Source organism: Phaeoacremonium minimum (genome assembly GCF_000392275.1).
Source record: "Phaeoacremonium minimum UCRPA7 unplaced genomic scaffold PA7_03_scaffold_599, whole genome shotgun sequence".
Classification (NCBI taxonomy): domain Eukaryota; kingdom Fungi; phylum Ascomycota; class Sordariomycetes; order Togniniales; family Togniniaceae; genus Phaeoacremonium; species Phaeoacremonium minimum.
In genome coordinates this window covers 14,479-28,335 of record NW_006921501.1, presented here as the reverse complement: position 1 = coordinate 28,335, position 13,857 = coordinate 14,479, and the positions used below count along the sequence as shown (strand labels likewise).

Here is a 13,857-nt window from a genome sequence, read left to right as displayed (position 1 = left end):
GCTATCCCCAAAAAAGGGATGACAGGTTCTACAATTACAGGCCCGCGCAAAATAGAAAGGGGCCCTACATTGCTCAAATTCTCTCAATAACAACAGAAGACTCAGTTGCCTCTCCTTGCCTGGCTATTCAATGGGTACCTGCTCATCATTACAGCCGGCAGAGAATGTGTGTAGTACAGCGTCACTGTTACGACGCGGTTCTTCGCAGAATTTAAATAGATCTGATCTGCAGGATTGACAGCATCCCCTGCTGCTACTAAGGGGGTTGACAGATCGCCTGAGAAGATCAGTTGCGAGCGGGATGCGCATACCTGCATCTGATGAACCAGATATATCGCATTTTAGCAGCGGTCCGTGTGTGACGCTCCACAAGTCTACCCGTCAAGTGTCGTTCCCACCGGCCTTTCTGTGTCCTCTTGGAAATGATGCACGGGAGAAGAACATGTTGAGGTGAGGGCGCCACGTCACTTTTGTAGGCAACTTCCTACATGGTGGACAAGCGGCGCCGGATACTTGGCCAAAGTATTTGTTTGACTACATTCATGAGCTTACGAGAAAGTCGTCTTCTACAATTGTCAACTTGTAGCTCTCGACTAAATCTAGGCTCATACCGAGTGGTATGGAGCACGAGCTCATTTGGCAGCTGCAGCATCCGAAGCGACGCAGGCACCCAAGATGCGGTGACGCGTATGACCATGCTGCCCAGACTTCCAGAGACGATGCCGAGATCTCGAGTGTGTCATCCCATGAATGCTGGCATTGCAAGTGTTACTCCACTATTCGTGCTCCTTGGCAGGTCTAGTCCAAACTCTGAGGTATCTTGAACGACATAGTGCAACTCTCAATTGTACCACTTGTCGAGCAAGGTCGTACACTCAACGGTCAGAGCAGGGTCAGAGATGGGTGAGAAATTATCAATATTCTAGTCCGCTGCGGCAACACAAAATAAGATCATGGGTCTCTGGCTTGACAATATGGTACCTAGATGGTTCTCCAATACTTCTGACTTCTTGGTCCAATTATTTAAACTGTCCTTCTGAGAAGAGTCGGGATATCCAATCCAACCGATCTCCAACCGGCTAAGGTTCTTTAGCAGGTCACGACTCGCCAGCAGCTATGTTTCGCATACACAGCGTTTCATGTCAGGCTCAAGTCACACAGCTACCACATGTCTCACAGATAACTCTGGATCTGAACCTCGCACCAGTCCCAGAACTTCTGCGCATTCCCAGTACCTCCATTAGCCTCAGACGAAAACCCCTGAATGATATCTTGCCGGGGAAACTTCACAAGCCGGCCCCACGGAAATACTATGAACTCTGTTAGCATTGACAGGGACAGTGGCATGGCTCGGCTACAAGGGTCTCACCCCAGAGTGAGTGATCACAGCCCTTCTCTACAGTCACATCTGGTGAGAAGCCCGCGAAGAGCTCCGTGTAAGCACCCTTGATCGCAGGGTGGAGGAACAGCTGGAGAATAGGGCCGCCAATGCGGCTGACCTCCTGGCTGAAGGTCTGTTGCAAGTTTGTCTTTAGATTTCCCGGATCGAGAGACTGTAGTCTCTTGGTCAGTTTCGATGGCCCCTGAATCTCATGTACTCTTCATGTCGCACTCACAATGTTGACGATTCCATTCGCTTTCAGACGCTCTGCCCACAGCCCGCACAGGAACATCGCGCCCGCCTTGCTGATGTTATATTTCTCAATCGGCCCCTTTTCATGGTCTGCCAAGTTTTTCACGTCCATCCCCCCTTGCGGAGCCAGGGTCGCGCCGGTACTTGCCACCCAGACTATCCTCACCGTATTCTTATCCTCCGTCGCGGCCGTCTCTTTCAGCCTGCTCTCCAGCAGCCTCGTCAGGAGCTGCGGGCCGATGGCGTGTGTGCCCAGGGCGAGCTCGTGACCCGCCTTGGTCGCACTGCCCTTCGGTGGCGCCAGGACGCCAGCGTTGTGGAAGAGCACATGCAGCTTGCCGGCCGAGGCGGGGTGTGACAGGAACGCGGCCGCGCCAGACTTGACGGTGGACAGGTCTGCAAAGTCGATGAGCACCGAGACCAGACGACCGTGGGAGGCCGGGTGGGCGGCCTGGAGGCTCGATATGGTGGTGTCGGCTTTCGCCTGGGAACGTGCACCGAGGAAGACGGTGGCATTGTGCGAGTATAGCAGCCCTGCTAGCTCTTGGCCGAGTCCAGAGGTGGCTCCGGTGATGAGGTAGACCTAATGTTGATCAACAGTTAGCTAGGCAGTCGCTGTAGTCACAAGGGCAACCTCGGTGGGGGTTGATACGATTTTGTGTTGTCTAAGTGAAGCATACCTTGCCAGTGAGGTCGGGGAGCTGCTTCTCTGTGAAGGAGGGAGCAGGAGGAAAGACCTGGCTGAAGCGAGACATGTCAACCACGTGCTCTTCGTTGCGTAGTACTTAGAAATCTGTTAGGTGTCTTCGGCTCGAAGAACAGGACTCTCACCTGTGCAGCTTTCGTTGACGAGGAGGCATCACAATGAACTACGATTTATATCTTTGCGCCGGACGTAACAAAGCCATGTTGGTTGGCGTTGTACTATACTGCCTACAGACAGCGGGCATGGTACATTGCCGTCCCAACCGCTCCCGGACTTAATGCATGCAGTCCCTGGATCGCTGATCAGTCGAAAGAGCATAGGGCTGGGACCGTTCAAAACAGTGAGCAGGTCTTTCTAGATTGGGCGATAGCCCGCGATGGTGACTTGATCGAGGTGTACTTCCACCGGCCTCGTTCTCAGACCTCAATCTGACCGCATCGTGGACATGTCTTGGCCCACCAGGACATGCTTCCGTGTCATTGAATTGCTGACCTATCACAGAAGGCAATCGGTTTCTGGTGCCAAGAAAACTGGGGGTTGTTGTATGCAGGTTATATGCAGATTCCTTCCCGACAAGCTAAGTCCCGGGGATAAGGTCAGAGAGGTGCATAAGCGTGGTTTTTCTGACATGGCTTGCCATTCGACCCGACGAATAATTGAACAACTACCAAAAGTTAATGGAGGAGCATGCTCGTTAGACATACGATCAGGCTTGTTGATCACGAATATAATGGTTCAAGAAAAGTCGATCCTGCGTAGCTGGACAGCTTTCTGTGGATCGAGTTTGTTGACACGGGTAAGGGGTTTACACAACCTAGCAGTATAGCGTCTACGGTCAACTCTATTGATATGATACATAAACTTGACTGGAATTTATCTGTCCCTGTTTTGACTGGTTTGACTTGACGGTGCGAAAAATCAACCGATGCAAATGCCCAGAATTCCTGCCGATGCCACACAGATCTACATGCTTTCAGACGAAAGCCGTGACCTCAGTGTTTCTGAAGCTAAAGACTTCTCGTAGAGGATGCATTGCTTCAATGATCAATCTTTAGAGAGTAGTCAACGTGCGGCACGCCCTGATGAATGGCACTTGTAGAGAGAATATCGACGTCTGGTGTATGCGAGTTAGTCAAATGTATTTCTTCATAATCAGAAAACATGGAGAAGCTCTTCTTACCATTGGTGACAAACATCTCCACATTCTGCAATGTCAAACCACCCGATACTTCAAGGAGGAAGTGTCTTTTGCCTGCCCATTTTGCCTTCAGGCTCTTCGCAGCAATTTTGACACCCTCGCCAGTGAAATTATCCAGCATGATGACATCCGCACCCGCCTCGATAGCCTCATCGGCCTCTTCCTCGCTCTGTACTTCCACCTCGACCTTGAGAGCGAAACCACCTGCGCTCTTGGCGGCCTTCACGGCCTGAGTGATGCTGCCTCGGCTCCAGACGTGATTGTCCTTCAGCATGATCATCGAGCTCAGATCCATCCGGTGGCCATCGGCGCCACCGACCAGCATGCCGTACTTCTCGACCAGCCTGAACCCCGGGGTCGTCTTTCTTGTGCCTGCCAACCGACCGCGGAAGCCAGCACTGCGCAAGTTGACCAACATGCCACGGCTCATGCTCGCAACACCGCTGCAGCGCGCCAGGATGTTGAGCGCTACACGCTCGCCCAGCAGAATGCCCCGTGCGGGTCCGGTGACGGTCGCCAGCTTGGTCTTGCCTCCGTGGCCGATGGCGCGGGGCGACTCGATATGGCTGCCCTCAGTGGCGAGCCACTCGACGGTGCAGCCGCACTGCTTGAATACCTCGTTGAAGAAGGGGATGCCCGCCAGGATGCCTGCGCTCTTGCCCCATAGCGTCGCCGTGCGCGGGACCTCGCCGACGACGAACCCGCCGTAGTCAAAAGATGGTGTGTCCTCCGCTAGCCACGCGGTGATGCTGGTCTTCCACGAGGCCGGAAGAAGGTGCTCCAGCGAGCCGTGGTCAAGTGGCATGTCTAGCATCTTGGTTGATGTCTGGTGTAGTTACTTGATCTTGGTAGACGAGAAGCTTGCGATTCAGTTGCAGTTCAAGAATGCTCGCCCGCCACCTCGGATGCAGATCCGATCACTGTAGTAAGCAGGAAAGTGGAGATGGTGAGTTGAAGAATCTAGAGAGATGAAAGAAGACAAATCAGACAACGTTATAGGATCCCTGCGTTTACTTCACTTTGACAAAAGACAAGTTGAGGCTCTTCATCGGACGATTGTGTCAATATGACATCCCGCATTTCGGCGCCCCTCATTGCAATGCCGTCTGAACCCGACTGAGGGGCAATCAAATTCCATGGTGGGGCAGGACCAACGTTGTTATCGCTTATCGTCTAGATTACATCAGCACACCTTACAATGGGAGGTAGGAATGTACTACTCCTGGTATACATGGATGGCAAACGAATCTCATTCACTTAGAAGCAGGCAGAAGAAACTCTTAAGCAAGGTATCAATTCTCCTAAATTAGTCTCTTGAAAAGCAAAACGATCACCTCATTACTGGCATTTGCCTGGCAAGGCCATCGGTGGTATTTAGATGTCCTCGAACTGGTATTCCTCAAGTTCTACGCTGCCGATATTCAAATGAAGCCGAGCAGTTACTTCATCTTCATCGCTTGATCTCAATCCTCTCAACCTTGCGCACGTCGTCTGGCATTCTCGTGATACATAACTCTTGACAGAATTGGCCCCACTCCTTACTGGTGCCGTCCTTAACGGCTTCCGAGAGGTCTCTGCCATAACGTTCTCGGTACGACTGCTTGATCGCGGCCATGTGGTGACGATCCCAATGGAAGCGCACCAAACGAGAAATCAACAGCTCGCGGCGCAATTCGTCTTTCTTCGATGCCGTCAGTGCGTGGTGCACGAGCAGGGCATCCCGAACGGGCTTGTTGATGACACCGTTGAGGATATGAGCTAGCAACTCGCCCTACATCAATGTCAGTCAAACGAACAAGAAGAGATATGGAAAGACTGCGCAACATACCACCAGGTTTCCGCTCTTCTTTAGCGCATCCCTTGCAAAATTCGACCCATACTCTTCGTTGTATTCTCGTAGCACCTTCCGCAGATGGCTGTCGCTTCTCATGACGACGATCTGGATCATAGCCGACTCGCCGCCCTTTTCCGCTTTCACAGCTTTGCGTAGCGCCTTGACGTCGTCCTCGACCAAGTACGGGTCGATCTGCAGCGGGTGTCCGCGGTGATCGTACTCCTCCATGCGGTTCTCCTCAAGCACCATCAGCACGGCTTTCTTGAATTTGTCTTCCTTGAGCTCCGTCTTCATACACTTGGTCAGACTATTGTCGTACTTCTTGTCACTAAACCCGTCCTTGATCGCACGTATCTCTGCATTCGTGCGTCCCATCAGTGATTCGATAAGCAATTCGCGGCGCGTCTTATCGCCCTGGTACCAGAAGTTGGCCCAGTATGCCTCGCTCTCCCATTTGCCCAACGCCGTGGCATAACACGCCTTCATCAGCGACGGATCCTCGTCCTTGAGCCGTGCGCGAATATGTTTGGCCACATTGACGCCCTTCCTCTCGGGACCAGTCTTCACCAGACGCTTGTAGTCAGTGCGCAACTCCATGATCTGCTCATGCGTCAGACCCGGAAGTACCTCGATCAGCGGGTGCGTCTTCGGTGGCCCACTGCCGCGCAGTGCATCAGCTAGGCTCCTAGCATCCTCTTCTGGGTCGTGGAACCTAGCACGTCTGTTACGCTTCTTGCCACCTCGCTCGTCATCGGATCCGATGGGTGAGATGTCTCGGATCTCAGCTCCAGGTCCGTGGGAGGCCAGAAGCAGAGGAGAGGGCATAGGAGACATGGACTGATATGTGCCATGATAAGACTCTAGTAGTGGTGACCCTGGTGCCGCTGCGAGGCCGCCTGCCACGGCCATCGGAGCCCCTACAGATAAGGATGACATCTTTGCCGTCGGTGGCTGTGGCGACGATGAACGCTTCATAGCGCTACGGCGTGCGGTCTGTCCTGGCTCGACAGTAACAACACTTGCATCGGAACCCCGTGGATCAGCACCCAGCGACTCGCGGTAGTACTTCTTTCGCCGCTCCGGACCGGGGCTTGGCGCACGGGCATCTCTCGGGTCCCTGGGGTCCCTTCCATACCGCGGGTCAAGACTGTCAGCGCCATGACGGTCCTCGGGCTTGGAATAGGACAGCTTCTCCTCGGGCCGGGCATATTCCCATTGCTTCGGCTTGTCGTACGAATACTGGGCCTGTGGCGACTCTGGACGAGCGTACTTGCTCGGCGGAGAGGGTTTGCTGCCATAGGCTAGGTCTTCCTCGTACTTGTCGTTTCTTCTGTCTCTAGATCTGGAGCGGTCACGGCTCCCACCAGAAGGCGCGGTCATGAACTTCATGGCGTCAGACTCCTGGAGCTTCTTGGCATACTTCTGAGGCAGGAAAGCGTCTGCATTGAGGGCCCTATCCTTCTCTCTGTCTCGGTCCCTGTCGCGGTCACGGTCGCTATCCCGATCCGAGTCTCTCTTCGAGGATCTCGTCTCCTTCTCGTATCTGTACTCCTTCTCCCGCCGCCCACCAGAAGCGCTGTAGCTCGCGCGCGGGTCATCGTCATCGTCTCTTCTACGGCGATAGTACGGGTCTTCAGATGTCGGCGATGGGGGCGGCCTATACGACGAGCGGCGGTCATCGTAGTCGGCGTACGAGGAGATGGCGCGGTCCCGCGGGTCGTCCCGTTCCTGGTCCCGGTCCCGATCGGCGCCGCGGCGGTACCGGTCGTCTGGGTCCGTGTCTACCACCAGGGGAGGCCCGCGGCTTCGGTCTCGCTCGCGACCGGACGGGCTGCGCGAGCGTCCTCGGCGCCGGTCGTCGTCTACTTGGAGAGACATGGCAGGTAGATAAGCTGGTGGTCTTGTGTGTCCCTATGCCCCTTGAGCAATCTCGTTCAGCTACAGAGCCCGCGCGCACACTGCGGGGTACTTTCTCGCGGGTCAAAGAATGAGCAAGCAGCCTCAATGTCCAGCTTGCGGCTGCAATTGAACTCCAACAGCGAGACGGTCGACTCTGCAAGCAAGATAATGAAAGAGGCTCACACAAAGCCTTTTCAGAAAAAGATTACAGGAGAGAAATCAGCTGTGGTTCCCTCCTCGGGGTTAACGAGGGGCTGGTGCTGTTGGGCTGAGGACCTCATGCATATAAGTGGCCCGCGCTGAAACGATTCATCAGCCCCGCCCCCTCTTACTGCTGATCCTACCATCTCTGGGTCTGGGGGCACCCTCGCACACACACACATACACGACACACACACGCACAGCATTTTAGCTCCTTGAAGCTCGATCTCAAATGTCACCAATGACAGCTTCTACACATTGCTTCAGCTGCTACCAGGGCAAGGGGTGGGATGGCGTGTCTCGCCTGTCCAATGTGCTGGCTGCCAGCCAGCACGCCGTCTCTAGTAGAGCCCATTGGAGTAATACTGGCACGAGATCAATTGCCTTACTGAGGCCAATGCGATGTACATTCACAGCTACCTGTCTATCCCTACTATATTATATACATGGAGCGGCAGTGACGGCGAGGGCGACAGATCGTCTACAAATTAGCCCTACGAGGGACAGTACAGTAGTGCGGTGGCTGACTACAGCCGCTAATACCTACTATGGGCCACCGAGTTCGCCAAGAAAGGGCAAAGATGGATCTTTCTTCCTGCCCGTCACTTCTGCTTGCTTGCTCGGTCGCTTCGATCTTGACTTGTCTCGTGTCCCCCCTCCGGTGCCGCCGGGGTAGCCGTCCTCTTAGCTATATCGGGTTGGGGGCCGCAAATGTGGTTGCTGTCTCTGGTTCGTTCAAGCCAAAGGATTCGCTGGGATGACGTGAACCGCTGCTGCACATGGCTTTGTCAGTGACACCCATTTTTAAATTCCCATGACTGCAATCCAGAAGGGCGGGATGATATGATATGTACAAATGCGTGGGATGACCCAGCATAAAAGGAGCAGCATTCGTCTCAATTGAATTTTGGGCAGGTGTCACAGAATCCACGCTCGATTGAGTTGCGCAGGGTGTGCGTCTTGTGCCCATTTTTGTTCGTCCTTCCGTATTACATGGGTACAAAACAAAAGCCCATGTGCATCATGTCGAGAGACGACCTGTCATGCAAATTGACAACCGCATGATGTGTGCTGTCTGGCTGGGATTCGCTGTCAAATGCATTTGAGCTTGGGCAATTGACAGCGTGCATAGAGAGTCGACAAAGCTAGCTTTCATGCCACCTACACAATGCTATTAGGCGCCTAGTCGTCTACAGGAAGCATCTTGGAGTCAGCCGAGAAGAAGCGGTCAAGTCAACAAGGAGGCTATTGAGGCTCTGCGGTGAGATGCGAGTCGATAAGCCACCCGCATTGGCTATCAAATAGCCTTCCCTAATATCGACGTCTGCTTTCTTATTACACTTGATGGCAAGTTTTGCCCATTACTTCATACGCCGAAGCGACGTTGGGATCGGGAAGGCGAGGCACACACGACGGAGCCAATGAATTGAAGTCATTTTTTATTCTTGATCTCGGATTCTAGTTAGCTTCTGCTCCTGAAGGTATACCAATAACGGTAGAAGAGTGTCTGTAATAGGTAATTCTCTCTTTCACGACTCCATTCATCTCCTCTGCTCGTCTCCTATCGTCCGTCATACCCAAGTACAATCCCCTTTCGTGCTCAGGGCCATAACGCAAGAAGCCTTGAAGCTTCTGACGGCGCGGTCTCTCTCGTGCCGCAGATATACCAACTCATCGTCCCAGTAAACACAATGGCCAACAGCCCGTAGCCTTTTCACTTTCTTTAGAACGCCGCGTACACACAATCTCTTCTGCAGAGAGAAGAGGACAAAGCAGAAAGAAGCCCAAATGAACCGCACTGTTTCCGCAATTCCCATGACTGACTGACGCTTGGAAACCCGCTGGATGGACAGTAGGATGAACGAATTGTTTGAACGCCGCATATAATATGCTGGATGGATATATAGATCAGAGGAGCAAAGGAAGAAGATCCGAGTTGAGGGTGGCGGTGAGCTTGACCTAAAGCAGCAGCTCCGTCTTATCGTCAATCGTCTCGAGCGTTGTCGTCGCCGTCATTATTGGCGTCACCGTCTCTGGTGTAACCGGCACGTAGGACGAAGCCTGGATGGAGATCCCCCGTGGTTGGACGGGCGCCTCGCCTTCCTCGAGCCGGATCGCGCCCTCGCGGCCCAGGAGCTGCCTCACGCGCCGCCATGCCCGCAGATCGGCAATCCTCCACTTGCGATGGCGACACGCGACAGCATCTCCCTTCTCCAGTGCTCCCTCGGCTTGACTGCTGCTCGCCGCTGCTGACCTCCTGGACTCCACAACCTTCTCCCACATCTCCGCCAACACGATGACGACCACGAACGTCACGAAGAGGCTGATGACCAGCATGTCGCGGTACTCGCGCGACAGGTACGCGGCGTAGTGGCACGGCGGCGCCTCGAGCCGCGAAGAGGACGATGACGAGGGCGCCATCACGCCGCGCGACACCTCTAGCTCTGCGATCATGGCGGCCACGTACTTGGCCTCCTCCTCCGGGTCCGCCATCACGTCTGAGACCGTAACCAGCGTGGACGTAGTCGACGTAGACGACGACGGCACTGGGGTTGGGCCAGTCAGGGCCAGGAGCCACTTTGTCTCGATGGGTTGCGGTGATGCCAGGACGGACGAAGGCTGCTCCGTTGTCGAGGGCGTGATAGGCTGATTATCAAACACCTTTTGGTCAGTCTCTTCTTCTCTTCCGCCCACCAAGAGTTCCGGCCGCAGCTGGCCCGGCCTTGTACCGATGGGTGCTGGTGGGTGCCGTGCTGGTGATGCGAGCAAGGCCGCTTGCATGTCGTCCTCGAGTACGATCGGGAGAGGTGCGCAGAGGGTCAAGTGCGCGAGGACCAGCGGTAATATAGTATTTGACCACATCTTCTCGTCTTCTTATCTCTGATGTATGTAGGGTAAGGGTTAAAAGGAGAAGTGAGCAACAAGAAAAGAGCCAAGAAAAGGGGACGAAAGACCCTGTGGGGAATTCGTCTCCTCCCGTCCCTCCTCACTCCAGGCTATACACGACTGCCGAGATTGACCTGCAGGAGCGACAGTTGACAACCTGCGATCAACCAGCCGGGTGAAAATGCAGATATGACTACGTCCAGAAACTAGTTTTGATTGATGGACCAGAATCTGAGGTAAGTGTCTACTGATTCTTGAGAATATTCACAATGCTGTCGTGTCTTTGTGTGCGAGATGCAGTTGGGTCAGGACCGATGTGAGTGAATAGCGACAATCGAGGGCGGATCAACAAGAGTGTTATTCTGGAGGTGGAGTCCAATATGCCGTTGATGAGCCTTCGTTCCCTTTAATTCCTTTGAGTGCTTATTCTTTTCTGTCTCCTTTGACAATATCTCCGGACAATGGCCTGGAATGCTCGTAGAAAGCAATGAGCGTGTGATTGGGTGAATGGGTGGTCTGGGGCGGGACACAAATGAAGTGACCTCTGGGGGAAAGGTGGAAGTATGCTTTTAAGCTTGAGCAGCGCAGGGCTGAATCCAGGGTCTCCCGATGGATAATATAATATATAGAGTAGAGAGGGTGGAGAGATGATAGAAATGAGAGTCACAGCGGAAGGTAGGGAAGAGAGTCAGGAAGACAAAGAGAGCAAGGTGCAGTTGGTAGTAATGAGACGGTGGAGAAAGGGAGGAAGGAGAGACTTGTATGTATGTGAGAGTATGTGTGTGTACCATGTATGTATGGATGGATGATGAGTGGATGTGAGGGCGTGTGAGTGAGATGCGGTGGGTAATTGGGTGGATGGTATAAGTGAAGTGGGGAGTGAGAGAGCAGGAAGCAAGTGTAAGTCACCAGCGTGCTTTCCCTCCCCCAAAAAGGAGCCAGTGGCCGGCTGGCCAACCAGTATTATAATGGTCCGGACATTTTCCACCAAGCCAGATCCCCTCTCTACCACCCAACGATTGCCTTTGGTTGCATGCATGTGCATTTAGACTATAGCTAGGGCAAAGTACAATGCTATACTTGCATTTTGTATTGTCAAGCTGAGGGAATGGCAAGTGTTTGATACCCGGCAAAATTGGGCAATGCGGTTTGAAGCGCGGATGGGTCGCTTCCACTAATGGAACTGCTGGAAACCACGATCGAGAGTGGATGGCCAGTGCATGCGAGGTACCTGAAGAAAGTACAGTGCGGGAAGGTACCGTACATGGACAACGGGGAAGGGAAAGGAAAGAGCGACCGCCTCCTTCTGTCCCAGCAGCTTCATACCACATCGGGGCAGCGCGGGAGAGTACTGGCTGCCCAGCCACTCTACCTAGGTACTTAGCAGAGATGCGCTAGGGCGGCATTCGAGACACTATCACTTGGGGCCGACCAAGAATTAAGCATCTAAAGGACGCTCTACCACCCCTTCTGCTCCCCAGAGCCAGGCCTGTTTTCTGTTAGCTGCATCCCTAGTATGATCTGTCTCATGTCGTTTGTGCAATAGTCGATCGCGTGAGCGGTGGGTGGCTAGGGAGGGTAGCTGCTAGAGCTACTGTAGCTACTGTAGCTACTGTAGCTGATTGAATCTTCACGTATGTCGAATGGATGGAAGATGCTCATCATCGCGTCAAAATGACGATGCTTCTTTCCTCACGCCTTCACTGGTCGAACCATCGTGCCGCTACAGTAGCCACAGGGTAACGCAAAAACTACCTACCTTAAGCTGACGATAGCTCCTTCCCTGAGCTACTTTTGGCTCTTCACCCTTCCCTGGGCATAGCCCCTTAACCCTCCTAGCACTAAGCAAAAGTACTAGCACCCGAGTTCTCCAACGTTCCAGACTCACGATGCCCTCAATTGCCGAAGATTGCGTGTTGTCTCACGTATTCGGCCATTCTGTGTACACTGTCATGTCATCGAATGTTAGCCCCGGCCTTTTAAAATGCTCGAAATTCGGCTGCCTAGGGACGCCGGGTCCGCAGAATGGTGCTGGCTCTCCTGGCTTCTAGCTCCCCGCGGCCGGCGGCTTTGCCATACGAGCTTTTTGGCGGCTGCGCCATCACGGCGTCGACGACTCTTCAATGCTCCATCCTCGTACCGGGAAATGAGGCCCTGACCAAGGGGCCCGGCTGCAGTACCCATCCTCCAACGAGCCCAATTGTCTGGGAGGAGAGGGAGCATGTCCTGAGAAATGGTCGCTGCCTGGGCCATGACGCGGTCGCCGTTGTCTTGTTGGCTCACCCTCCCAACCCGTCTCTTGTTGTGCATACAGTACACCCAGACTTTCCTAAATACTGTACATGCATGCTGATGTTGCTGCAGCCATTGCTTGTTCTTTCTTAGCAGGCGCGGCGCTATCACTTTCGATCTTCTAAACCATCCAATCTGGCTTCGCGCGATTCATGATCATGAGGAGCTTGAGATGAGAGAATTAAATTGTGATGGGGATGAACAAGCGATCTGCCCATGGACGAGCACGCTTCCTAAGCCGCATAGCACGCACCTGCGTCGAGGGACGTCGCTGGTTGGTGCAAATGGCTCGCGCTACACCACCGATGCCATCCCGCCACAACTACACGCGATCGCTGGCCCTGCCTGTCAAAAGTAGCTTAGGGTTGGAGGGGGACACACTACTGTTCAGGAGACTACCTCATTAGGGCCAGCCAGGGGGAGAAACGGCGTCGCGCCGGCGCCCTGTGGGAGGGTAACACTTTGCCAAGAGATCCAGACCCTGCGAAATGGACGACAGCACCGCATACATATCGTACACCGTAGGGCAGGCACGTGGGCTCAGATTTCGGGGACCGACCCCATTGATAGTTGATAGTATCTTGATAGATGCTCGACTTATCGACTAGTCAGAGCGAGTTAAAGCCACCACGACTTAAGCTCAATTTGGGAAATCTCAAGATCTTTGCGATTCCAGCATTTCCCGACAATGGTCGGGGTACCTGATTGAGCCATCGTCAGACACACTCTGGTGCGATAGGATCATGGACTCTCCATGGAAGGCTAGCGGCCCTTCTGAACCAAAGAGACTGCTCTTGGAGTTGGGTCAAGCTTTTCGCTGCGCCCCAATTTAGTTTGATGAAGAATACGATGGGTGATGATCCAAGTGCTCCATCGCGACCATTCCTGCGGCATCTTCCAAACCAACCGCGTCGCGGGCGACCAGACGGAATTCTGCTGCAGGGCTGGTTGAGCCCATGCTTGTCTGATCATCGTACCAACTACCTATGAGGCACAGCGCTGTTCAGACTGGCTCCAGGGCTGTACGGGAATGGAAAGGAATCCGCCTTGAGTGTAACGTTAAGCTCGTAGTTGTTGTTATGTCATTCATTACTTCAAGCGCTCGAGTCGTGTAGATGGGTCAAGGGGACCCTTTGTTTGCTGCCGAGGCGATCTACGCAAGGGGGACTGAAGTCAAATTGGCTTTTTACACCTCCGCCGGGGTAATA

General features: G+C 53.7%; 4 protein-coding genes across 4 annotated transcripts; all 4 read right to left on the bottom strand.

The window, feature by feature from the left end:
• Positions 1-1,173: 1,173 nt before the first annotated feature.
• Positions 1,174-2,493, bottom strand: UCRPA7_8568 (putative short-chain dehydrogenase protein; the record flags this gene model as incomplete). The annotated part of the gene is made up of 5 exons (XM_007921080.1): positions 1,174-1,310; positions 1,388-1,553; positions 1,617-2,216; positions 2,314-2,374; positions 2,465-2,493. 5 exons carry the CDS (start codon positions 2,491-2,493, stop codon positions 1,174-1,176), a joined length of 993 nt encoding a protein of 330 aa, XP_007919271.1.
• An 883-nt stretch (positions 2,494-3,376) lies between these two features.
• On the bottom strand, positions 3,377-4,351 carry UCRPA7_8567 (putative nicotinate-nucleotide pyrophosphorylase protein; the record flags this gene model as incomplete). Its single annotated transcript, XM_007921079.1, has 2 exons — positions 3,377-3,453; positions 3,520-4,351. The coding sequence occupies 2 exons, from the start codon at positions 4,349-4,351 to the stop codon at positions 3,377-3,379; spliced, it is 909 nt and encodes a 302-aa protein (XP_007919270.1).
• Positions 4,352-4,987: 636 nt separating this feature from the next.
• UCRPA7_8566 (putative annexin anxc4 protein) lies at positions 4,988-7,249 on the bottom strand (the record flags this gene model as incomplete). Its single annotated transcript, XM_007921078.1, has 2 exons — positions 4,988-5,308; positions 5,366-7,249. The coding sequence occupies 2 exons, from the start codon at positions 7,247-7,249 to the stop codon at positions 4,988-4,990; spliced, it is 2,205 nt and encodes a 734-aa protein (XP_007919269.1).
• A 2,181-nt stretch (positions 7,250-9,430) lies between these two features.
• UCRPA7_8565 (hypothetical protein) lies at positions 9,431-10,252 on the bottom strand (the record flags this gene model as incomplete). The annotated part of the gene is made up of 1 exon (XM_007921077.1): positions 9,431-10,252. The coding sequence occupies one exon, from the start codon at positions 10,250-10,252 to the stop codon at positions 9,431-9,433; it is 822 nt and encodes a 273-aa protein (XP_007919268.1).
• Positions 10,253-13,857: the final 3,605 nt, after the last annotated feature.